Raw genomic sequence first — 27,401 nt, forward strand, 5'->3', positions numbered from 1 at the left:
CAGCGTCAGACCCAATCCTCACTTTTCTAGGAATAAAGCTCTCTGGACCAAACCATCTTCCATTTCAGAATTGAGTACCGCTGGATGACCTATTCTGTTTTTTATAGTTAGAGGTAATCCAGCTTGCATTTTTTTAAAATTTGTATTTTACAATGCAGAGTGCTGAGAGGAATATCATATAATTCTGATGTAGCTGAAAGACTCAATGTAATGCAGTTGGACTCTATTTATTGCAGTTTTTTTTCCCCCTGGTTGTTCGGGGCATCTCATGGGGAAATAAGGGGGTTTGCTTTTAAAAATATGTTTAAATATGCAGAACTTATTTGCAGTAATTGTGTATAATACATCTACAGTAACCAGTCTTGACAGACTAAACTAAAGAACTGCATTGATCAAAATTGTATTAGGGTATCAAAACTATACCTTTTTTCTGATCAAAAATATACTATTGGTGAGAGTTAAATCATGAACAAATAATACTTAGCTGTACCAAGAGATGGCAGCACATGTCACACAATCGTTTTCTTTAGATGCCACAGAACACATGGAAACAGGAAACAAGTCTGTAACGGCACTAATTCAGAATTTATAAGCACTTGAAAACCAGTCATTTTATAAGAATGCTTAAAACTTAGTAACTTCACTTACCTCTCAAAAAGAAAAAAAATATATCTCTGTAGCACAAACTGGTGTATTCAGAGAAATGATAGGAAGAGCTGCACAAACCATCCACATTGCAACGTCACATGAAGGCAAGTTCTACCAACACTACAAAACTGAAAAAATGGCATGAAACCTTATCTTGATTGGAATTGTACCTATATCGAAACTGTACCACCTTACCCTAGGTTTTGATGAGTGAGTTTGCAAATATCAAAATATGTGACACAAATGGCCACAGATTTTGAATGCACTGATGACTTGGAAGCTATCAATTTGTACACCACTAATGGACCACAGATTTTAGTATGTGACATTCCTCAGATAAACAGTTTTTAATAGTCAGCCAGCCAGACAACAAAGTGTGCCTACAACAGTTCCGTTTTTACCAGGAGCCTTAAAAAGACAATGCTTTTTCCACTGCTTTGCTGCTGTTTTCACCTGTTATTTCATACTAGACATGTATGTAAGTTAACTGATTTCAGAGGATGCTATTAACTGTAGGTAAGTAGAAAAATTAAAATCTGTTTAACAAGATTATTAGTGTGAAATTATTTTTACTTCTTGTATTATAATTGTGACTCTTGGACTTAATCTTAAATTTGTTATTGTTATTAAAAAGAAATCCTTGGGTAACAGAAGAGATACTGAATTTAATTGATGAAAGGAGAAAATACAAAAACGCAGCAAGTGAAGCAGGCAAAAAGGAATACAAACGTCTCAAAAATGCAAAATGGCTAAGCAGGGATGGCTAGAGGACAAATGTAATGATGTAGAGGCTTATCTCATGAGTGGTAAGATAGACACTGCCTACACGAAAATTAAAGAGACCTTTGGAGAAAAGAGAACCACTTGCATGAATATCAAGAGCTCAGATGGAAACCCAGTTCTAAGCAAACAAGGGAAAGCAGAAAGGTGGCAGGAGTATTTAGAGGGTCTATACAGGGGCGATGTTCTTGAGGACAATATTATGGAAATGGAAGAGGAGGCAGATGAGGATGAAATGGGAGATATGATACTGCGTGGAGAGTTTGACAGAGCACTGAAAGACCTAAGTCGAAACAAGGCCCCGGGAGTAGACAACATTCCATTAGAACTACTGACAGCCTTGGGAGAGCCAGTCCTGACAAGACTCTACCATCTGGTGAGCAAGATGTATGAGACAGGCGAAATACCCTCAGACTTCAAGAAGAATATAATAATTTCAATCCCAAAGAAAGCAGGTGTTGACAGATGTGAAAATTACCAAACTATCAGTTTAATAAGTCACAGCTGCAAAATATTAACACGAATTCTTTACAGATGAATGGAAAAACTGGTAGAAGCCGATCTTGGGGAAGATCAGTTTGGATTCCGCAGGAATGTTGGAACACGTGAGGCAATACTGACCCTACGATTTATCTTAGAAGAAAGATTAAGGAAAGGCAAACCTATGTTTCTAGCATTTGTAGACTTAGAGAAAGCTTTTGACAATGTTGACTAGAATACTCTCTTTCAAATTCTGAGCATGGCAGGGGTAAAATACAGGGAGCGAAAGGCTATTTACAATTTGTACAGAAACCAGATGGCAGTTATAAGAGTTGAGGGACATGAAAGGGAAGCAGTGGTTGGGAAGGGGTTGAGACAGGGTTGTAGCCTCTCCCCGATGCTATTCAATCTGTATATTGAGCAAGCAATAAAGAAAACAAAAGAAAAGTTTGGAGTAGGTATTAAAATCCTTGGAGAAGAAATAAAAACTTTGAGGTTTGCCGATGACATTGTAATTCTGTCAGAGACAGCAAAGGACTTGGAAGAGCAGTTGAACGGAATGGACAGTGTCTTGAAAGGAGGGTATAAGATGAACATCAACAAAAGCAAAACGAGGATAATGGAATGTAGTCGAATTAAGTCGGATGATGCTGCGGGAATTAGATTAGGAAATGAGACACTTAAAGTAGTAAAGGATTTTTGCTATTTGGGGAGGAAAATAACTGATGATGGTCGAAGTAGAGAGGATATAAAATGTAGACTGGCAATGGTAAGGAAAGCATTTCTGAAGAAGAGAAATTTGTTAACATCGAGTATTGATTTAAGTGTCAGGAAGTCATTTCTGAAAGTATTTGTATGGAGTGTAGCCATGTATGGAAGTGAAACATGGACGATAAATAGTTTAGACAAAAAGAGAATAGAATCTTTTGAAATGTGGTGCTACAGAAGAATGCTGAAGATTAGATGGGTAGATCACATAACTAATGAGGAGGTATTGAATAGATTTGGGGAGAAGAGAATTTGTGGCAGAACTTGACTAGAAGAAGGGATCGGTTGGTAGGACATGTTCTGAGGCATCAAGGGATCACCAATTTAGTACTGGAGGGCAGCATGGAGGGTAAAAATCGTAGAGGGAGACCAAGAGAGGAATACACTAAGCAGATTCAGAAGGATTTAGGCTGCTGTAGGTACTGGGAGATGAAGAGGCTTGCACAGGATAGAGTAGCATGGAGAGCTGCATCAAATCAGTCTCAGGACTGAAGACCACAACAACAACAATATTAAATACAAATGGAAATGTATTGGAATGTGATTGTAAGAATCGTGAAGTTCCCAAAGATTCATCTGCAAGATGTAAGTTATTGCCTTTACACAATACCCTTACTACACACTTCAGCATAATATCCACCTTTATGCATGGATATGGACGTGTCCGAAAGAACAGATACTATCTCCATATATAGTTAATGCTAACTGGCCATTGACCTTCTTCTTCTGTGCAGATGCACATGCATTGCCCGACCTCTAACAGATCTCAGTCAGATCATCTGCCGCGAGTAATGAGTGTAACGAGCAGGGGCACTACGGATATAGTGTGTAGACATTAAGTTGGGAATGTGGGTCTCACAGGGAGTGTGCAAGGGATAAATCCCTGCAATCGCACTGTCCTCTGTGCCCTTGGTGGCTCAGATGGATAGAGCGTCTGCCATGTAAGCAGGAGATCCCGGGCTCGAGTCCTGGTTGGGGCACACATTTTCAATGTCCCTGTTGATGTATATCAATGCCTGTTGACAGCGTAGGGTCTTCATTTAACGATCATTTCTTTATGCATAGAAATTTCACACATAGTGTTTCATTTCACTCTACCTCTGGTTCTATAAATCATTTTTATTTGTCTGCATAATGTGAGTAACTGCCAAACATTCTGATATACCATAGTTATGCTTCACTCTGAATGTCGTTTTATTTCTGTCATATCATATTTTACTGAAATCCTTTGCTTTCTGTCATTAAGTATGACTCCACCCACACAATGAGGATGCCAGAAAGCGTTAGCTGCCATAATGTGTTAGCTGCTACAGTAAAATTTTATGATATACATAATTAAATGCTTCGCCAAGAGCACAGAAAATGCCAACTAAATAATTTTTCTTTCTTGGTTCTACCATAACTGAATTTTTATATTAGTTTGTATGTAGAAAATCCTTAATGCAAGCCTAGCTGATAAGTTGTTAAAGGGTTAGTATCGTAAAAGAGGTTCAGTATTCTGTAATAAGCAACATTCTAGAGACATTTGCAAAGGTGGGAGATGGGTCTTTACTTACTTTCTTATTCCCACTTTTATAAATGGTTATTACAACTCCATATTGCAGTCTTTCAGGAAATACATGTTGACACATCAATTGATTACAATTGGGGGGGGGGGGGGGGGGGGGAGGGAGGGTTACAATCAGATCAGCAAAAGCTTTAACTGTTTGGCTGAAAAACCATCACAGTCAGAAGAATTACTGATATTTAGTAATCTGATGGTTTTTGTGATTTCTTTAACAGTTGGAAAGGCAAAACTGATCTCTGCTGGTGGAGTATGGCATGTAACGCATGCCTAAGTACATTATAATGAATCTGCTTTTGAAACTTTGTTTTTTGTTCTCGGGTTTTCTGCTACTTTCAGTAAGAATTAACTGAATTTAGTAGCCAATGGCTTCAATCTAATATCATGTGTCTCACAGCTATTATCATCAGGGAGTTGAATAGCATTTGCTTATCAGACTTATTTGTTTTACCTCATAATTTGTATTTTATTTGTTCTTGGAATGTAGGGTGTTTTTTTTTTTTTTTTAAAGGCAAGGTTGTTGCTTTTTTTTGATGGCACAACATTGGTTGTAATGCATATTTAAATCTTTCTTCTGACACAAGAGTGTTACCCACTCTTTCTCTCAGCATCGACTGCAACTATGTAACTTACTTACACATCCAGTTATACAGTTTGATATGGATTCAGAACCACAGTGTGGCTCAGCATTCTTCACAGTAGCAAATGTTGAAAGATGTGGAAGACATGATAAATAATGGATAAAAATCCCCAGACTTTAGGATCTGCAGTTTTTTACTTAACCACTAAGCCACTGAGACACATCACAAGAGTAGTTATTGATGTGGCTTGGGAAAAAAATAATAATTTTACAATTGAATCACTATTAAGGCACAACAATATATGGAGTTAGTGCTTTTTATATTGTTGTTTTTCAATCTGTATAAACAAATTTAAACTTGTTCATCACTTGAACTGTCAGATTTCTCTTCTGTGTTGGATTAACATTAATAATTTACTAGATGTGGAAAGAAAAAGTAACTTCATACTCCAGTCAGAAACTGCAAAACACACGTTGTTTCAAACATGAAATTGGAACAGGTACTACCTTGTGTACAATTGGCAGGATACTTCATAAAGATGAAACATTGTGGTAAATTAAACTTACATTGTGACACAGAACTTCAGTTCGAATCATACCATGGCTCGTATCTAAACGTTGTATGACACTTCCATCAATGCTCTGATAAAAAGAGGGCCAGCCACTGCCAGAGTTATATTTTGTTTCTGATCTAAAACATATGAACACATTCATTTACAAGCAAATTATGTTACGGCATGAAAATCAAAGTATGATTAAAATGTTGCACTCAACAGTGGAATACTTGCATGTATAAATGTAATGCAGGGTACAATCAACAAGGAAATTGCCAAATCACTCAAATAAGGGGGTAATATAGTTATTAAACAAAACTATACACAAAGCAGCAAGGAATTTTCAAGTAAATTTCATATTACATTGTATCATAAGTGACTAAAATTAAGACACAACCCAAGTAAACAAGTAAGTGGTTTCATGGACCTTGCAAACTCTTTGTTATGAAAACATACAAGTGATGCGAGTAAAGATGGGCTTGGAACTATGCTTGTGCAAAAACTGAGCCAAGATAGGTATGATGTGCTTCTGTCAATCATTACAGTCGTGTGAATACCAACCCAAACTGAAAGATCTGATTTTGTTTACAATGTGTAGACAAAAAATCAAACCTAAAAACTTCATCATGCAATATTGGCTCAGTTTTAATAAAAGATATATCATTCTTGAAACAAAAATTAACAAACCATGAACTACATAACAAATCAGTAACAAATAATAAGTTTATTAATCACAGCATACCTAAAGAAACCAGAGAGGCAGCAAACGCAGTTCACAAAAACGATCACATAAAACTTTGCAGATAGTGTTTGATGAATTCAAAGACTGGTACGATATGTGCCCAATGTTCCATTAGTGATATGGAAATGTTTAGTGTTTGATGAATTCAAAGACTGGTACGATATGTGCTCAATGTTCCATTAGTGATATGGAAATGTGGGATCCTTCTTTATAAAAATTAATACAGGGGTTCCCACTCGAACACCTCCAGATCTAATGAAATTTGGTGTGAATGTTCTAAATGGTCTTTGATGGTTATATACCAAATTTCAGTACAGTACCTTCAGTGGTTGAATTTTTAGGGGCTTTTAAAGAGAGGCTACTCATCTTCGCGTCATGTACTTTGATGTAAATGTGCATGGTTTGCTAGGCTTTTTTAAAAGTTCTAGCAAACATTTGGTCATTTGGTTTAATACATGTAGACAACTTATTATGCTGAACCACACCACGGGAAAACTTAGGGATTTAGTGGAAGGAACGAGCAGAACTGTGTGGGTACATAAAGCTGATGAGGACATTTTGTTGTTTGTGTGAAACTTCACACACATTTCCAACCCACCAAAAATTATCATACACACAAGCAACATACTGTCCTAGTTGTAAACTTGCAATTTAGATTGCTGGAATTTCTTCATCTTCTCTGAAGGCATTAACTGTGAATGCTGTAGCTCCATTGGAAACTCTGCTTGCTCTGAGCAGATTACAATTAATTGGCTTACATTGGTGATTCTCTCTCATTCCAGAAATTGTATATCCCCAGGCAAAACTTGTTTCTTGACCAGGCTGAATTTTTTCAGTTTCTTATTTTTGTACATGAAAAAAATCTTTATGCCTGGAATACTACCATCAAAGAATTTGATCAAATCATATGGAGTCAATATTTGCTTATCTAAGAGCATCTGCTATCTAGCACGGGCTGCTAGTATTTTTCCTGTTCCCCAATACCATCACAATGCAATTTACTGTTGTTTATTCCAAAAAAATTCCATTCTGTAGTGATGCCAGAATCCTTTTTGTACAGATATAAATTGATGAAATTTTTGAAATTCTCATATTGAGCAGCTCAACCATTACTAGAGTAATAAAAGTTCTTAATGTATTCAATCTTTGTCTTTAAACATGCTATTAATTTTATTTGGAAGGCATGGGTAGCAATTGTATCATGACAAAGACAGTCACTGATCATACAAATGCAAATACTCTGACATTCTTTGCCACCAAAATAGACAACAAATGGATGTAATGTGGCCTGACTATTCACGCAGTGAAATCCTTGCACAGCATCTTGAACAACAAATTAATAATTCTCAGCAAAATCCATCAATATAATTAATTCATTTTGTGCAGAATTTCCTTTTAGGTGCGTAAGGCAAAAATTTTGGTGTTTTGACACAAAGTGATGGCTCCAGAATGAGATTTTCACTTTGCAGCGGAGTGTGCGCTGATATGAAACTTCCTGGCAGATTAAAACTGTGTGCCAGACTGAGACTCAAACTCGGGACCTTGGCCTTTCGCGGGCAAGTGCTCTACCAACTGAGCTACCCAAGAACAACTCACGCCCTGTCCTTCTGCCAGTATCCCATCTCCTACCCTCCAAACTTTACAGAAGCTCTCCTGCGAAGCCCAGAACCCTGATCAGGGGAAACTTACCAGAGGAGATGAGAAGGAAAGACTGACTCTTGGGGACAGTTCTCTTTCCTCCTCATCCTGTATGGTAAGTCTTCCCTAACCCAGGATTCTGTGCAACTTTCCCGTAACTCTCCCCATTTCCTAAACCTCATCAGTTCTTTTCCTTCATCCCTCTTCCTTCCCCTTCAACCCTTCTGCCAGAGGAAGGTACCACTGGCTCCGAAAGCTTGCACATTTCCTTACCTTTTGTATGGGTTTTCTACTGCCACTGTTTGGTGAGCAGATTTTTTTATCCACCCAATTTTATTATACTAGCATAGTAATAACCAGATCTTGCTAAAATGAAAAGAATTTGGCAGTTCCCTGGTCCCAGTGCATGATCTGCTGCTTCTGATTGATCCGTATTGCACAGGCAACAAATGACTAGTTTGAGAAAATAAGCAAATATATCAAAAAAAAAATTATTGTGATGGATGTAAACAGTATTTCTTGCACATTCCATATGATAAAAGACTTACAAGGTCTATTCAAAACATTCCGCAACATCCGTAATTTTGCACCAATGGTGTGTTGGAGAGAAATGCCGTTGGGATTACCTGCACATGCCTGTGTTTAATCTGTAACTGGCGTAAGTTTTATTGTTGTCTGTAAATACTGTGTTACACAGTTTGCAAATTTTAAGATGACAGATTTAGAGGAGCAACCTGTCTACATTAAATTTTGTGTGAAGCTCACGAAAACCTTTACAGAGAGACACCAAATGATGCAGAAAACATACGGTGATGAGTGCTTAACCCTTGCTTGGTGTTACATGTTGGTCACATGGTTTAAAAATGGCCTGATGGAAGTTAAAGATGACCCTCATTCAGGACGCACTTCGATGTCTACCGATGACGCTCACATCAGGAATGTCAGTGACGTTGTGGTGCCAATCAAAGACTGACTGTCCGAGAGATTGTAGAAGAATGTAACGTTTCAGTTGGATCATGTCATGAAATCCTGACACAGCATTTTGGAATGCACCATGTTGTTGCCAAGTTCATCCCACAGCTAGTGAGAAGACCAGAAAGACCTTCACCTCACAATATGTGAAGAGCTTTTGGATTGCGCAAATGAGAACAAGATGTTCCTTAAGAGAATCATATCTGTTTATGAGACATGGGTCTATGGTTATGAAGTTGAGACCAAGGTTAAGTCCTCACAACGGGTTGGAAATGGTTCTCCAAGACAAAAATAAAAAGCTCATTAGGTCTTAGACTTTGAAGAGTTAGATTATCATGAATTCATGCCACAGGGATAAACTGCTAATCACTGGTACTATTGGGACGTGCTGTGACGTCTCCGAGAAAATGTCATAAGGAAAAGGCCTGAAATGTGGTGAAACAATTCATGGCTCTTGCATCACAATAATGCTCCTGCACATTCATCCCTTTTGATGTGTGATTACTGCACAAGAAATGAAATCACTGTGCTGCTTCATCTTCCGTACTCTCCAGATCTGGCCCCTGGAGACTTCTTTTTATTTCCGAAGTTGGAAAACCTGTTGAAAGGACGAAGATTTGCAATGATAGATGAGATAAAAGAAAATCTGCTGACGGCGTGTTGCGCAATCCAGCAAGAGTCATACCAAGACTGCTTCTGTAAGTGGAAACGGCATTGGGAGCTGTGTATAAATCATGGAGGAGAGTATGTCAGAGGAGGCCATGCACTATAATTAAAAGGCAAGAGCAGAAAAATTTTGTGGACAAAGTTCCAGAATTTTTTGAACACACCTCTTATATCTAAATGGGTGGGGGAAGCAATTAGTTCTAAAGGAAGTGATTGGTGAAATGGGTAACAAGACTTATGTGCCATTACCAGAAGATAATATGAAGCTTGTTTTTTATGTAAGGTCTGTTTTGTTGCAGACACTAGCAGTTCGCACACATGCTGCAACAAGTGCATGTGTTGTGTACCAGCATGCCTCGGGAACAACTGCTCAGTTTTAGCTCTGTAGCTAACCTGTACGGTTCTGCTCTGTGCCTGACTATCAACTTGCCCGTCGTTTGTGAGGTTCACTCAGTGATACAGTTTTTGTCAGCAAGGAACCTGTCTGCTGCAGAAATTCATCGACAGATTTGTGAAGTGTATGGTGATACTGTTACGAGTGAAAGGAAAGTGCGTAAGTGGGTACAAGAATTCAAAGATGGGCATGACAACGTCCATGATGAGAACCGCTCCGATCACCCTTCTTTGATTACAGACGATTTGGTGGCTTCAGTTGAAGCGAGGATTCATGAGAACAGACGCTTCACAATAACAGGTGTCTCAAACAAATTTGCTGACGTGTCGAGATCAGTGCTTTACAACATTGTTTCTGAACAGCTAAAGTTTAGGAAACTGTGCTCCCATTGGGTCCCGAAACTCCTAAGGGAGAACCACAAATACCAAAGATTTGAGTGTGCAATGAAGTTCTTGACTCATTATCACAAAGAAGGTGACAGCTTCTTGAGTCAGATCGTAATTGGAGACGAAACGTGGGTTTTGCATATCACGCCCAAATCAAAGCAACAGAGCATGGAATGGACACACACGCACACACACACACACACACACACACACACACACACACACACAAACACGCCTGTAAAGGTGAAGGTCAAACAGACTCTGTCCCAGCACAAACTCATGGCGTCGGTGTTTTGGGATAGGCATGGTGTTTTGTTGGTCGACTTCATGCAACAAGGAACCACTATCATTGCAGAAGCATACTGCCAAACCCTGAGAAAGCTACGCAGAGTAATTCAAAACAAAAGACGTGGCATGCTGACAAAGGGAATTGTCCTTCTCCACGACAATGCAAGACCTCACACTGCATGTCAGACCCGTGATTTATTGGACAGTTTTGGCTGGGAAGTTTTAGACCAGCCACCCTACAGTCCTGATCTTGCACTGAGCGATTACCATCTGTTCTTCCACCTCAGTGGCAACCGTTACAATGATGATGACAAAGACATGAAAACGGCAGTGAACTCTTGGTTATTGGAGCAGGCGGCAAGTTTTTATGAAGATGGTATTTTAAAATTGGTTGAGGGGTATGATACATGTTTGAACAAACTTGGCAACTGTGTCAAAAAATAGAGTGAAGTATGTACTTTCTGAAAATAAATTTACTTTTTTTGAAATAACCTTTCGTTGTGTACTTATGTTCAAACGGCTGTTACTTAAAAAACACACCTTGTATTATGTTAGCATAGCAGCTGGATCACAAACCTTTTTAGGCTATGTCTAAAAATCAAAAAGTCAAAAGACTAGATGTCCTAGATAATAACAGGCAATAGCATAAGTACAGTTTTCATCCATTCAAACATAAGTGGCATAACAGAAATGAAAAATAGCAGTAAATAAATAATGGGTCCGAGGCATAATTACAGAAACCAGTACCTGTATGATAGAAGTATTGACCCTGGCAGTTGAGACTCTTGTCCCACTGTGACACAAGGTGGTGAATGGCTGTCTCATAAAATTCCTGGGGCTATGGGTTAACTAGTTCCACATACACAGCTGGACATCGTCATCCACACAAGTGCAGGAAAGGTTATCCTGATGTTCTTCGTTGACCTAAGATACCCCCTTCTGATTCACTTCCTCCAGCACGGGACAACAGTGAATGCCCAGTGTTACTTGCAAATCTTGACCACCCTTCACCAAGTGATCAAATCAAAACAACCAGGCAATCTCACCTGTGTACTAATTCTGCTCCACAACAATGCAAAGTCTCATACGGCCAACACAGTCGCGGCACTCCTGCTGCAATTCAAATGGGACGTTCTCGCCCACCCTCCATACAGTCCGGACCTCTCTCCCGTGATCATGTCATTTTTGGTCCCCTTAAAAAGGCTCTGAGGGGCAAACGATTCACCTCGGTCGACAACTTCCAGCTATATGTGCAGAACTGGTTAACATCGCAGCCCCGGGAATTTTATGAGACAGCCATTCACTGCTTTGTATCACTGTGGGACAAGTGTCTCAACAGCCAGGGTCAATACTTCTAACATTCAGGTATTGGTTTCTGTAATTATGGCTTTAAGCACCATGGGACTTAACATCTGAGGTAATCAGTCTCCTAGACTCAGAACTAATTAAACCTAACTAACCTAAAGACATCACACACATCCAAGCCCAAGGCAGGATTCGAACCTGTGACCGTAGCAGCAGTGCGGTTCTGGACTGAAGCACCTAAAACCACTCAGCCACAGCAGCCGGTCTGTAATTATGCCTCTGGCTCATTTCTTTTTGAACGCACCTTATAATATGTAGCTCAACCAGCAAATTTTCATTTAAGCGGAGATCCTTGTATGGGAAACCTGTCTGTGGACATCACCACAAATGAACTATCAATCCCTAACTAAAAGATGCAATTGTTAAGATTTAAATCTTACATAATATATCCTGTTAAGCACTGTGGATAAACCAATAGTTCTGTGCTACACTGAACCCTGGCTTCAGGAACAGTAAGTCTCTGTTTGTAACTTTCAGAACTATACACTAGAATTACACTTTTGTTGGTCAGTGTGTATAAACAGTAGCAGCTTTAAATATGAGCAAAAGTAATTGATGAATGGAGCAGTAAAATTAAGCATGGAAGAAGAGTGTTCACCCATAGAGAGAGTAATAAATAATACATGATATGTTTCACCAGTGTTCATCGATCACGTGACAGTAGTCCAATATTATTTCTGAGAAAATGTGTAGCATAAAGGCAAGGCAATGACTCACCTACTGCGGACTAACGTATTAAGCATGGGCATATGTGACAGTAACAGAAAACTGTATTCACACTACCTTTCAAGATCTTGCTCTTTTTCTAACAAAAGTACACACACATAAAAAAACACTCCAGTAGAGAGATGCATGTGTCGGTGAACTTTTGGAAATCTATTAAACTTTTAGAAATTGGTTAGAGTGGATTAAGGAACACTGAAAGTGTTAGAAATTGAAATAAATGTAAGTGAAACTGAATTGCTTAAGGATGGTAAAGTATTAAGTGGAATTTTAGCGTTTAAGTAATATTAACATTTAACAGGAGGCCTAAATGTAAAAGAGAAGGATATCTTGCCAGTGATGAATTCAAAAGAACAAAACATAAAGAACAGCAAAGGAATAAAATAGCTGAGGAATGAGAAGCATGTTTAGCTTCACAACAGAAGATTGAGAAAAAATGTGATCAACTGAGGCACCCAGCAAGCAGGCATAGACAAACTGCTGAAGAAACAAAATTATAAAATGAACTAAGTAGAGTTACGATCAGTGAGTTTTATGAAAAACAATTATTGCAAGTTCATGAAAAAAACATCAGTGTACGGATAGTGCAAATCCAAAGTCGTACAGTTTGGCAGGTGAATCATTATGTTATGATCCCAGTAAAGAGTACAACAAACACAGCCTGGCTTACATTTATTGTATATATTGATTAGGGTATTATTGAATACTTCAGTGGATTTAAGAGTGGTTAAGAGTTTAAATAAATTAAGATAAAGACCAAATGAAGTGGGTCTTTTTCAGTTAACAGTAAAATATTTAAGTATTGTATTATCACCAACTAGGCAATTCTATTATAAGACAAAGGCTCTATTGCGTGGCAAAAGTGTGAGATTATGTGGCCAATGCTAATATTCAGACATTGAAATTCAAGAGACACTGAGTAATTTCCTTACATACTATTTTACCATCAGTCAACAGTATGCCATTTCAGACAATTCCATTAGTATACACAAGGAATGATTGTCAACTCAATAAGGATTAATTTATCAGCATTCTACTGAGTGTGAAAACTTGTTCTCACCAGTTCTTACCATGTTGTTGTCTTCAGTCTAAGTCCAGAAACTAGTTTGATGCAACTCTCCATACAAGTTTATCATATGCAACCTTCATTTCTGCATAATTGCTGCAATCTACATTTTTGCATAACTACTGCAATCTACATCCACCTGAACCAGCTTTCTGTAGTCTGCGTTGGTCTTCCTTTACAGTTTTTACCTCTCACACTGCCATCCATTATCAAACTGACTATTCCTTGAGCCTAAGAATGTGTCCTATCAATCAATATCTTCTTTCAGTCGAGTTGTGCTATAACACACTTTTTTTCCTTGATCAGATTCAGTACGTCTTCTGAATTGACTCAGTACCTCTTCATTGGTTACCTTATCTGTGTAATCTTCAATATTCTTGTCTAAAACCAAACTTCAAAAGCTTCTTTACCTTTCTTGTCAGAACCTTTTCACAACCACATTTCACTTCCATGTAAGTCTACACTCCAAAAACTTTCATAAAACCTAACACTTAAAATTACATTTTATGTTAACATATTTTTCTTTTAGAAACACTTTGTTTTGTTACTGCTAGTCTACATTTTATATTTCTTTACTTCTGCTATCATCAGCTATTTTGCTTCTCAAGTATTACACCTTGTCTACTACTTTCAGCATATTATTTCTTAATCTAATTCTCAAACATCACCTGCTGTAATTTGACTCACTCCATTACCCTTCTTTTCTTTTTCCTTTTACCGATGTTTATCCTATAACCTCTTTCCAAGAATTATACTCCCAAGCAACTCTGTTGTCTCTGAATTTCTAGAGACAGATTTTTCTTAATCCCCACGTTGCAGGCCAACTCCTGTAGTCTTTAGTTATGCTCGAAGGTAGTGGGTCAATTTTTTGTAAACCCTCGCTGCCAGTTTTGTAAAGGCCTCGTCGCTATTGCTGTGGAGGCTAAGTTGCCACTGTTGTCATGGTAGGCCGAGTTTGCGAGTTCGTGAAATGGCTTCTGGAGCAGTATATCACTAAGACAATTTTGTCCCCGCTAGTATTACACTGCTATGCCCCAGAAGGTTCTACAAGACTCCAACAAATTATTAACAAAGTCACACAAATGAGTTAGAAAGGTTTACTTATCTTTGTGACTTGTCAAATAATGAGGTCTACGACACTGCTTGTAACATAAAAAAGGCTCTCAATGGCTAAGTGCAAATAATCATACATAAACTTCACAGTACATAGGAAATGCAATTTACAACAACACTCTGTTCATTTTTAAGAGTTCACTGAACATCGTTCCCTGTCTTAGTCAGCCCTGTACGATATCTATAACCAAGTGGGTGAGAGCTGCTCTTTTATCTTCCAAGTAGGCCTCTATCCATTGGTGTCCGGTCATTGGCGGATTGTACTCAGCCAGCTATTGGCCAAGGCGAATTTGGTATCTTCATCTGCAGCACCACCTGTGGTGCTGGTGAAACTCTCACAAGTGACGAGTCTCTGTGCCACTGGCACCAGCTCGCAGCTTTGTGCCTGTGGTGCTTTTGCCCTGGACGTGTCTTGTTCAGACAACACAGCATAATTAATGTTGATTACATTTATTAATTATAAAAAAAGCAGCTGAGTGAGGGTTTGGAATTATTTGAATAAATAAAAGGATTTGCTGCATCAGCTGCAATAATGTTCCTAGAATGCATTACAATCTTTTTATTTGCATAGAATATTCCATTTGGGCCATGAGCAGTTAATATCAGTTTCCATTTACAGAACAGTATCCTCCCATTACTACAATCAAAACAAGAAATTGGCTATTATATTGTTATTTTGACTGGTGTTCCATAACATTCTTCTTTCCATGCTAAAAAACACACAAACCCACCAAGGAAGTTTCTCTCTGGAAACATTCCATCATTATAGCAAGTAACATTTAGTGTCCCTGGCTCCCTGGCATCTGCACATTCTGTGTCCCAGTGATGTGTCCGCCTGTCAGCTGTCTTCTATAAGACACTTTATTTTGCAAAAATCTGAGTCTCTGTAGCCAGCCTAAACACATGCTGCACATTTTACAATGTCATTTGTAAGCTTTAAAATTTTTGTTTTTTTTTCCTGAACTTTCTTTTTCAATTTTTTCTTTGTTTCCTATTGTAATAGGACATCCTCCTCTAGCATTACTTTTCCTCACTGGTAGTTGTCGATACCAGTATTATTTTTCAAATCTTGGACAGGTCAGTATTATCTCAGTTGCTTTTCTGAAAACTTTCATGTAATTTTATACACAATATGTTATATTTCAATCTGAAATTTATGAAAAGGAAATTTCTTTATTTTCAATGTTACAATTGATAAGTACTAGCTCTGAAAGTACAGTTAAAATTGTTTTTTAGAAACATTTGAAATTACAAATTATTAGCACACTTAAAATTTCTATTACTAATTATGCAATCTAGCACTGTTTACTATGTTTATTTCTGGATTCATTTCTGAAATAATAATCGAAATTAATAGAAATTAATTTGCCAAGAAAAACTGTAAACCTTTTGGAATATGTCATTCCCACAGAATGGACTAGTAATAAGCGTGCCTCTGATGTGATCGGACGTATTTTTATAGTTTGAGAGAATAATGTAATTTTGGATTTGTTAATGTGAAAATTCATAAGACTATGATATACTAAAATATGACAAAATATATTAACTTTACAAAAAAATTCTGCAACAACAATCTTCAAATTTATTTACACCAATTCAACCACGAGGACCTAAAATGTGAGAATTTCAGCTTCAAGAATCAGACCCCTAGAGAAGAACAACTTGAGCTAACTCTACAAAAAATGCTAGGTAAACTAGAAAGTTTATTGTAATCTTTGCTCCTCTCAGATTTTTCGTAAAATACATTGCTTATTGTGGACAATAACTGGAATCAGGAAGGAGGGGGGATTACAGCATGTTTCTTGCTCTACGTAGAAATTGAATAACACAGGGGTAGGTTACAACCATGTTTCACTCCTTTCTCAACTGCTACCTCCCTTTCATGTTTTTGACTCATAACCGCAATCTGGTTTCTGTGCAAATTGTAGATGACCTTTCACTTCTTTCATGTTATCTTTGGTAACTTCAGTATTTCAAAGAGGGTATTCTAGTTACCACTGTCAAATCCTTTTCTAAATCTACAAGTGCTGTAAATCTGGATCTGTCTTGTCCTGCACACATACCAGATAGATCTGTTTTTCCATGTTGGATTTCCCAAGCATCTTAATAATTCTGAAGAAAGTAATTTGACATCTACAGCAGCTAATGGATGAAATTTACAAATGTGTTGCTAAGTTTTATGTGATTGTTAAAACTGGAATCTGTGCAGGTGCAAATGACATTTGCATGTATCCTATATCTTTTGATCCTGCTGTTAAAAAATGTTTTACAGTTGTTCCAGCACAAATTTTTCCATGTGTAATGAACTCATTAATCATGGGATGTTGAAGCTAATCTCTTTTTTTCCCTAACTTTTCAACTGGATTCTTTGGATGCAGTATCTCCATGAATGACTTGAATGGCACTTCTTTATCCTTGATTTACTGCAACCTCTCACTTAGTTATTCACAAATATACACTGAGGTGACAAAAATTGTGGGACAGCGATACGCACATATAAAGATGGCAGTGCGCCTACACTAGCAGTGCATTGATGGAGCTGTCATTTGTACTCAAGTGATTCATGTGAAAAGGTTTCCAATGTAAATATCACTATACAATGGGAATTTTGAATGGGGAATGTTAGTTGGAGCTAGATGCATGGGAAATTCAATTTCAGAAATCATTGGAGAATTCAATATTCTGAGATCCCATAGTGTAACGGGCGAGAATACCAAATTTCAGGCATTAGCTCTCATCACAGACAACGCAGTGGCCAACAGCCTTCACTTAATGACCGAGAGCAGTGGTGTTAGCATAGAGTTGTCAGTGCTAACAGACAACCAACATTGCATGAAATAATAGCAGAAATCAATGTGGGATGTATGACGAACATATCCATTGTTGTTGTTGTTGTTGTTGTTGTTGTGATCTTCAGTCCTGAGACTAGTTTGATGCAGCTCTCCATGCTACTCTATCCTGTGCAAGCTTCTTCATCTCCCAGTACCTACTGCAACCTACATCCTTCTGAATCTGTTTAGTGTATTCATCTCTTGGTCTCCCTCTACGATTTTTACCCTCCACGCTGCCCTCCAATACTAAATTTGTGATCCCTTGATGCCTTCCCAATTCTATTCAATACCTCCTCATTAGTTATGTGATCTACCCATCTAATCTTCAGCATTCTTCTGTAGCACCACATTTCGAAAGCTTCTATTCTCTTCTTGTCCAAACTATTTATTGTCCATGTTTCACTTCCATACATGGCTACACTCCATACAAATACTTTCAGAAACGACTTCCTGACACTTAACTCTATATTCGATGTTAACAAATTTCTCTTCTTCAGAAATGCTTTCCTTTCCATTGCCAGTCTACATTTTACATCCTCTCTACTTCGAGCATCATCAGTTATTTTGCTCCCCAAATAGCAAAACTCCTTTACTACTTTAAGTGTCTCATTTCTTAATCTAATTCGCTCAGCATCACCTGACTTAATTCGACTACATTCCATTATCCTCATTTTGCTTTTGTTGACGTTCATCTTATATCCTCCTTTCAAGACACTGTCCATTCCGTTCAACTGCTATTCCAAGTCCTTTGCTGTCTTTGACAGAATTACAATGTCATCGGCGAACCTCAAAGTTTTTATTTCTTCTCCATGGATTTGAATTCCTACTCCGAACTTTTCTTTTGTTTCCTTTACTGTTTGCCCAATATACAGATTGAATAACATCGGGGAGAGGCTACAACCCTGTCTCACCCCCTTCCCAACCACTGCTTCCCTTTCATGTCCCTCAACTCTTATAACTGCCATCTGGTTTCTGTACAAATTGTAAATAGCCTTTCGCTCCCTGTATTTTACCCCTCCCGCCTTCAGAATTTGAAAGAGAGTATTCCAGTCAACATTGTCAAAAGCTTTCTCTAAGTCTACAAATGCTAGAAACGTAGGTTTACCTTTCCTTAATCCAGCTTCTAAGATAAGTCGTAAGATCAGTATTGCCTCACGTGTTCCAACATTTCTACGGAATCCAAACTGATCTTCCCCGAGGTCGGCTTCTACTAGTTTTTCCATTCGTCTGTACAGATTTCGCGTTAGTATTTTGCAGCCATGGCTTATTAAACTGATAGTTCAGTAGTTTTCACATCTGTCAACACCTGCTTTCTTTGGGATTGGAATTATTATATTCTTCTTGAAGTCTGAGGCTATTTCACCTGTCTCATACATCTTGCTCACCAGATGGTAGAGTTTTGTCAGGACTGGCTCTCCCAAGGCCGTCAGTAGTTCTAATGGAATGTTGTCTACTCCCGGGGCCTTGTTTCGACTCAGGTCTTTCAGTGCTCTGTCAAACTCTTCACGCAGTATTGTACCTCCCAATTCATCTCCATCTACATCCTCTTCCATTTCCATAATATTGTCCTCAAGTACATTGCCCTTGTATAGACCCTCTATATACTCCTTCCACCTTTCTGCTTTCCCTTCTTTGCTTAGAACTGGGTTTCCATCTGAGCTCTTGATATTCATACAAGTGGCTCTCTTTTCTCCAAAGGTCTCTTTAATTTTTCTGTAGGCAGTATCTATCTTACCCCTAGTGAGATAAGCCTCTATATCCTTACATTTGTCCTCTAGCCTACCTGCTTAGCCATTTTGCACTCCCTGTCAATCTCACTTTTGAGATGATTGTATTCCTTTTCGCCTGCTTCATTTACTGCATTTTTACATTTTCTCCTTTCATCAATTAAATTCAGTATTTCTTCTGTTACCAAGGATTTCTACTAGCCCTCATCTTTTTACCTACTTGATCCTCTGCTGCCTTCATTAATTCATCCCTCAGAGCTACCCATTCTTCTTCTACTTTATTTCTTTCCTCCATTCCTGATAATTGTTCCCTTATGCTCTCCCTGAAACGCTGTACAACCTCTGGTTTAGTCAGTTTATCCAGGTCCCATCTCCTTAAATTCCCACCTTTTTGCAGTTTCTTCAGTTTTAATCTACAGTTCATAACCAATAGATTGTGGTCAGAGTCCACATCTGCCCCTGGAAATGTTTTACAATTTAAAACCTGGTTCCTAAATCTCTGTCTTAGCAGTATATAATCTATCTGATACCTTCTAGTATCTCCAGGATTCTTCCATGTACGAGGGCAGTTCAATAAGTAATGCAACACATTTTTTTCTGAAACAGGGGTTGTTTTATTCAGCATTGAAATACACCAGGTTATTCCCCAATCTTTAAGCTACACAACACTATTTTTCAACATAATCTCCATTCAATGCTACGGCCTTACGCCACCTTGAAATGAGGGCCTGTATGCCTGCACGGTACCATTCCACTGGTCGATGTCGGAGCCAACGTCGTACTGCATCAATAACTTCTTCATCATCCGCATAGTGCCTCCCACGGATTGCGTCCTTCATTGGGCCAAACATATGGAAATCCGACGGTGCGAGATCGGGGCTGTAGGGTGCATGAGGAAGAAAAGTCCACTGAAGTTTTGTGAGCTCCTCTCGGGTGCAAAGACTTGTGTGAGGTCTTGCGTTGTCATGAAGAAGGAGAAGTTCGTTCAGATTTTTGTGCCTACGAACACGCTGAAGTCGTTTCTTCAATTTCTGAAGAGTAGCACAATACACTTCAGAGTTGATCGTTTGACCATGGGGAAGGACATTGAACAGAATAACCCCTTCAGCGTCCCAGAAGACTGTAACCATGACTTTACCGGCTGAGGGTATGGCTTTAAACTTTTTCTTGGTAGGGGAGTGGGTGTGGCGCCACTCCATTGATTGCCGTTTTGTTTCAGGTTCGAAGTGATGAACCCATGTTTCATCGCCTGTAACAATCTTTGACAAGAAATTGTCACCCTCAGCCACATGACGAGCAAGCAATTCCGCACAGATGGTTCTCCTTTGCTCTTTATGGTGTTCGGTTAGACAACGAGGGACCCAGCGGGAACAAACCTTTGAATATCCCAACTGGTGAACAATTGTGACAGCACTACCAACAGAGATGTCAAGTTGAACACTGAGTTGTTTGATGGTGATCCGTCGATCATCTCGAACGAGTGTGTTCGCACGCTCCGCGATTGCAGGAGTCACAGCTGTGCACGGCCGGCCCACACGCGGGAGATCAGACAGTCTTGCTTGACCTTGCGGCGATGATGACACACGCTTTGCCCAACAACTCACCATGCTTTTGTCCACTGCCAGATCACCGTAGACATTCTGCAAGCACCTATGAATATCTGAGACGCCCTGGTTTTCCGCCAAAAGAAACTCGATCACTGCCCGTTGTTTGCAACGCACATCTGTTACAGACGCCATTTTAACAGCTCCGTACAGCGCTGCCACCTGTCAGAAGTCAATGAAACTATACGAGACGAAGATGGGAATGTTTGAAAATATTCCACACGAAATTTCAGGTTTTTTCAACCAAAATTGGCCGAGAAAAAAAAATGTGTTGCATTACTTATTGAACTGCCCTCGTATACAACCTTCTTTCATGATTCTTGAACCAAGTGTTAGCTATGATTAAGTTATGCTCTGTGCAAAATTCTACCAGATGGCTTCCTCTTTCATTTCTTACCCCCAATCCATATTCACCTACTATGTTTCCTTCTCTCCCTTTTCCTACTCTCGAATTCCAGTCACCCATGACTATTAAATTTTGTCTCCCTTCACTACCTGAATAATTTCTTTTATCTCCTCATACATTTTATTAATTTCTTCATCATCTGCAGAGCTAGTTGGCATATAAACTTGTACTATTGTAGTAGCTTACCCGCACTTCTATTTTTTTATTCATTATTAAACCTACTCCTGCATTACCCCTATTTAATTTTGTATTTATAACCCTGTATTCACCTGACCAAAAGTCTTGTTCCTCCTGCCACCAAACTTCACTAATTCCCACTATATCTAACTTTAACCTATCCATTTCCCTTTTTAAATTTTCTAACCTACCTGCCTGATTAAGGGATCTGACATTCCACGCTCCGATCCATAGAATGCCAGTTTTCTTTCTCCTGATAACGACGTCCTCCTGAGTAGTCCCCGCCCGGAGATCCGAATGGGGGACTATTTTACCTCCGGAATATTTTACCCAAGAGGAGGCCTTCATCATTTAACCATACAGTAAAGCTGCATGCCCTCGGGAAAAATCAATGCTGTAGTTCCCCCTTGCTTTCAGCCGTTCGCAGTACCAGCACAGCAAGGCCGTTTTGGTTAGTGTTACAAGGCCAGATCAGTCAATATACAGACTGTTGCCCCTGCAACTACTGAAAAGGCTGCTGCCCCTCTTCAGGAACCACACGTTTGTCTGGCCTCTCAACAGATAACCCTCCATTGTGGTTGCACCTACGGTACGTCCATCTGTGTCTCTGAGGCACGCAAGCCTCCCCACCAACGGCAAGGTCCATGGTTCATGAGGGGAAGACATATCCATTAGGACAGTGTGAATAGCACAACATTGCACGCAGTGCCTCTCCTGGTCTCTTGACCATTTAGGTTGAATACTAGATGACTGGAAAACCGTGGCCTGGTCAGATGAGTCCCGATTTCAGTTGGTACGAGTTGATGGTAAAGTTTGAGTGTGGTGCAGACCCTACAAAGCCATGGACCCAAGTTGTCAACAAGGCACTGTACAAGTTGGCGGTGGCCCCATAATGGTGTGTGCTGTCTTTACATGGAATGAACTGGGCCCAATTGAACCAATCATTAATTGGAAATGATTATTTTTGGCTACTTAAAGACCATTTGCAGCCATTCATGGACTTCATGTTCCCAAATAACGATGGAATTTTTACGGATGACAATGCTCCAAGTCACCAGGCCACAATTGTTCCCAACTAATTTGAAGAATTGGTGACAATTCGTGTGAATGATAAAGCCATCCAGATTGCCCTACATGAATCCCATCCAAAATTCAAAAGACGTAATCAGATCAATTCAGGCACAAAATCCTGCACCAGCAACACTTTTACAATTATGGATGGCTCAATATTTCTACAGGGAACTTTCAGCGATTTGCTGAGTCCATGCCACATTGAGTTGCTGCACTGTGCCAAGCAAAATGAGGTCTGACACGATATTAGGAGAAATCTCATGACTTTTGTCACCTCCATGTATTTATTTAAATTCAGAGTACACACCTGTGAAAGCATCACATTAAACATGCTAAAAGCCTGAATGATCTGTAAGATAGTAGTTTACCTTACGCGAGGGTGACTCATCACTTACAAATGGTCAATCACCCTCATGTATCTGGTACACATTCTGTTTTCAGATTTACAGGAGAAAATATGGGATTTCTCATTGTGTGTTTGTGTACACAGGAATGAGCACACTGTTGGCCTTCATAACAACTCAGCAGTATCATCATCACAACAGATTATGTACGCGCAAAAGTCCAGAACGATCAACAAATCAGACAAAAGCTCTTCAAACCAAAAGCCACTATTCAGAACAGAACCATAACTTTAAAAAAAGGAGACTGAAATTCTGGAATATGCTTTTGTATGTGTGTCATCAAAACATGTCAAAAAATGAACAAGTAATTCAACAGATTGAAAGAAGATCATGTAGATTAAGTTGTAGAAAGAACCTCCCCAGCACAATATCGCAATACACAGTACTCTCTGGTATCTAATTATTGTAAGTCTTAGGAGAACATATAATGATTTCACAACCAGCAGTCAACATCACAAAGCAAATTAACCCTGCAAATATGTTAATTTTCTTAGATCACTGACTTGAGTTTGGTTAAAATTAATGTAATGGATAATTATGATTTTTATAGTTCTGAGGCCGACTCTATAGGTATGCCCAAAAGCCATTAATAAATTGTTAAAAAATACATGGCACTAAAATAGAGTCACTGGCAGATGTCACATTTAAGAATTGTGATTTTAAAAACTAATTTGAATGAATCATTTACGTTAACCTGATGATAATTTTGAGTTTTGAAATGTCTTCTTGAAAGTCAGAATGAATTTAGAAAATGAACTCAACTTACTTAGTCATGGTAGAAGTCATGAACAAAATAATTGTAATTAATATATTACAGGTGGCTTTCTGCATTTAGAAAAAAAGTAACTGGCTTGTTTTAATATGGCATAGCATTAACAAGCATATGGAACAAAGAGAAGAATGCAGGCTGCAAGACTAGAATTCCATTATATGCTCTAGATTTATCATTTTCCACAAGAAAAAATTATTTACCTGGAAAAATATTTTCTAAGTAATCCACAAATGAAAATATTTAGAACCACTAATTACCTGACCCAAACTTCTAACCCTTTACAGCTATGTATTTCTAGAAAAAAAGAACACAGTCTGCTGGACTGAAGGAAATTACAAGTAAAAATCAATTTCATTTCAGATTTGTCTCTTTGATAACCCTAAGAATTCCTGACTAAAATTCTTGCTCTAAAATACAGCTTGTCATTGTAGCACTGCATAACCAGTTTCTCAGCAGGCTCATCAAGAAGTTTCACAGTTGTCTAGTAATTAAGACCTCTTTACAATATGCTACAATTACACATCACACTTCATACCTATGTTTTAAAATTATAAAAAAAAAAAAAAAAAAAAAAAAAGTGTGCAGAAAAGAAACCCTTTTCATCAATGCCAGATATTTACAACAAGCTTTTTAGTTATATACAAAGAAACTTCAAAGTTCCATTTACTTACGTGAATAGGACATTTCCACAGCAAACACAAGTGTATTTTCCTGATGCTTTGTTGTTGTTCAAAGAACTACTAAAAGGCTGAAGGAAAAAATGAAAAAACTTCTTAAAATATCAATACGTATTGAACTATGAACTATCTACAAAACAATATATTATGGTGAGCAGCATCAATTTCTGATAATAAGGGATGCTACATAGATCACACCACAAACTGCCATGCCCAACAGGTTAATAAATATCATGCTGAACAGTTATGTGAATGCTCTGTCTCAGCTGTGAATCTAGAAACACCAAAGCTAGTTGTATTGACAATTTACATGCCAATAGCAAGGAACACATTAAGTTTTGTCATGCAGTTAGAGTATTAATAAGGTTATGAGGAATTAATTGATGACTTTTAACACTGATTTTTCTGTATAACAGTAATGACTGAGCACACACAGAGTTCTTGCTGTCTAGATCTGGATTGTTTTCCTTAAGCAAGTTCCCAACGGAGATTGAAGATCATCATGCAACAGCCACGACAACAGTGGTTCCAAACCTTTCTTAGACCATTACCCCTGAAAATGGTTCAAATGGCTCTGAGCATTATGGGACTTAACATCTGAGGTCATCAGTCCCCTAGAACTTAGAACTAATTAAACCTAACTAACCTAAGGACATCACACACATCCATACCCGAGGCAGGATTCGACCTGCGACCGTAGCGGTCGCGCGGTTCCAGACTGAAGCGCCTAGAACCACATGGCCACTGCGGCCGGCATTACCCCTGAGTACCGTTAAACATTAGTTAGTGCACCCCCCCCCCCCTCCCTCACATTATCATAACTTTAGCACCTAACTAAACAGTAGAATGAAAAAATACTTTTCTTGAAACACTTTTATTTTTAAAAGTTGAAAGGTGAATATTCAGTTTGTTTGTGTGCTAACAATCCACACAGAGGGTAGACACTTGTTACAAAACATACTTCCCCTATATTACTCATCTTCACTGTGACACTTGCTTGACCTAGACACTGCAACCCCATCTGAAATCAAACAAGTTAACATGTGTACACTATACTTACTGTTCATAAATCACTTGATTGCTGCACTCCTTACTTCTGAATTGGCAGAAACTGGAAAACTTCAGGCTGTTAATGCTTTGTGTCTGACCACAGTCACTAACAGCAATAGCAATAATACAGTATACAGCACTATAGTATACCCTTATGTAGTTACTGCTGTGTCATGCTGTCAATTAATTCATTTATCTTTTTCAAAGCGAGTACTGAAGCAATTGCTGGACCAGTCATGTACTAACTACAACTTGAAAAAGACATTTTCTTGAGGTATTTAGCATTTGTTATTTATTGCCTCACTTTTATCACCAGTGATGTACGGGACAAAGCACATTTGTGTGTAGTGGGTGGACTGTGTGAGGAACCTATAACCTCCATTGTGTAACTAATTGAGAAAAAGTAATTTTTGTTAATAATCAATATCAGAGTCTTATAAAACTGTGAAAACATTACTGATCTTTTGAAAATAATTTAGTTTCGTGACTGAAACGGAATCAAATAATTTAGTTTTTACACCACAGAAAATTTCGTTTTACCTCTCAGGGGCTAATTACCCTCAGGTTGGGAACCACTGCACTACAGCCGTTTATATGTAGAAGCAACAGTAAATGGTTCATCTGACCATAAAAGTCAAAATTCAACAATAAAACATACAAAGCAGTTTGGTTCACATCATAAACACAACCAAAGATTAGTATCATGTTTAAAGATAAATTACATGAGAAGATTGGACAAGGATTTAAGATGTGAATAACATTAACTCCTTTAAATAAAAAATACAGAGTCTTGTTTTCTACAAATATAAAGAAAAATAAAATAAAACAGAAGCAAGGACATGGAACTGAAGTAACCTGTTCCAGGAGAAGTCTCTACTGTCTAATTAAAAGGACCATTTGCAACCAGGAGTTAAATCCATTGGCATCCTACAGTGTGTTATAAAAAAAAAAGTTGAACCCATGTACTGCATGCTGACAAACAACACATTCACAATATAAAGTGAAAAAAAATTGCTGGTACTTTATTAAACCAGAAACAAAAGTGTAGCGTATAAAATTCCTGAAAATGACCTATCTCAAGTTGTACTGAGCTGCACTTGGGAAGTCAATACTTTGCAAAATGGTTGTCTATTCAAATACAACTGTCATCACACGAAAAAAATTACCTCTGGAATAGCATGATAAAAGTACTGCCTGAAATTAAAGTATCAAACAACACCCTGAATATAGGCAGCAGCTTGCAGCTCAGTACAGCTTGGTACCCAGCCATTGCAGAGATGAAATAGTTGAGACGTGATGAAAACATTGCCTGATTTGGTTACAGATTGAATACTACTGATATCAACATGGTAGCATGACTACATAAGGACGAGGCCATCAACTACATGGTAATCAGTTGCCAACTGACAATAACAAGTAGTACTTCAGCAAAATCTTGTGGAAATTCAGATGTTTGACATACTGGAACCTTGAGAGGATTTTACCAAAGAACAAAATTTACTTTGATGTAAAACAGTGGAAATTAATACTTTAATCACAATCAATTTTGGCATCATACGATCATCTACAAAATGTAGCAAACTTTATGATTCATTCAGATTTGCAGTTCAGTTTTGTGACTAGAAATCTCTTAAATTTAATAACAGCAGCTGCTGGTCTTCACACATGCAAGCAAATTGTCACAGTGGCCCCTTATTAAAGGGCCCACACAATGGACACGCAAGATGGGTTGCCGACCTCCTTGCGGGAGCGCGGAAAGAAACATCGCCAGCGGATATAAACAAACAGACTTTCCAAATAAACACAAAACTACTTCACCAGACAACATGTGACAGTGTTCCACCAATCGGAACTCATATGACTCATGTAGCACTCCGCCGACCCTGCCTTATAAGCATGCCCGGACAGTTAGAACAGCAGTGTTTACCTACTGCTAGGAACATATCCGGCCAGTA

At 38.4% G+C, this 27,401-nt stretch overlaps 1 protein-coding gene across 1 annotated transcript in view; it reads right to left on the reverse strand.

Annotated features, from left to right (window-relative positions):
• Positions 1-27,401, reverse strand: part of LOC124616450 (peptide methionine sulfoxide reductase MsrB-like) — a 92,546-nt gene that overhangs the window by 7,632 nt on the left and 57,513 nt on the right. Inside the window, exons 3-4 of the mRNA XM_047144762.1 lie at positions 24,391-24,467; positions 5,388-5,511 (exon numbers count right to left, since the gene is read on the reverse strand). Coding sequence (XP_047000718.1) covers positions 5,388-5,511; positions 24,391-24,467 — 201 coding nt within the window. The remainder of the gene's footprint in view (positions 1-5,387; positions 5,512-24,390; positions 24,468-27,401) is intronic.

Source organism: Schistocerca americana, chromosome 1, assembly GCF_021461395.2.
Source record: "Schistocerca americana isolate TAMUIC-IGC-003095 chromosome 1, iqSchAmer2.1, whole genome shotgun sequence".
Classification (NCBI taxonomy): domain Eukaryota; kingdom Metazoa; phylum Arthropoda; class Insecta; order Orthoptera; family Acrididae; genus Schistocerca; species Schistocerca americana.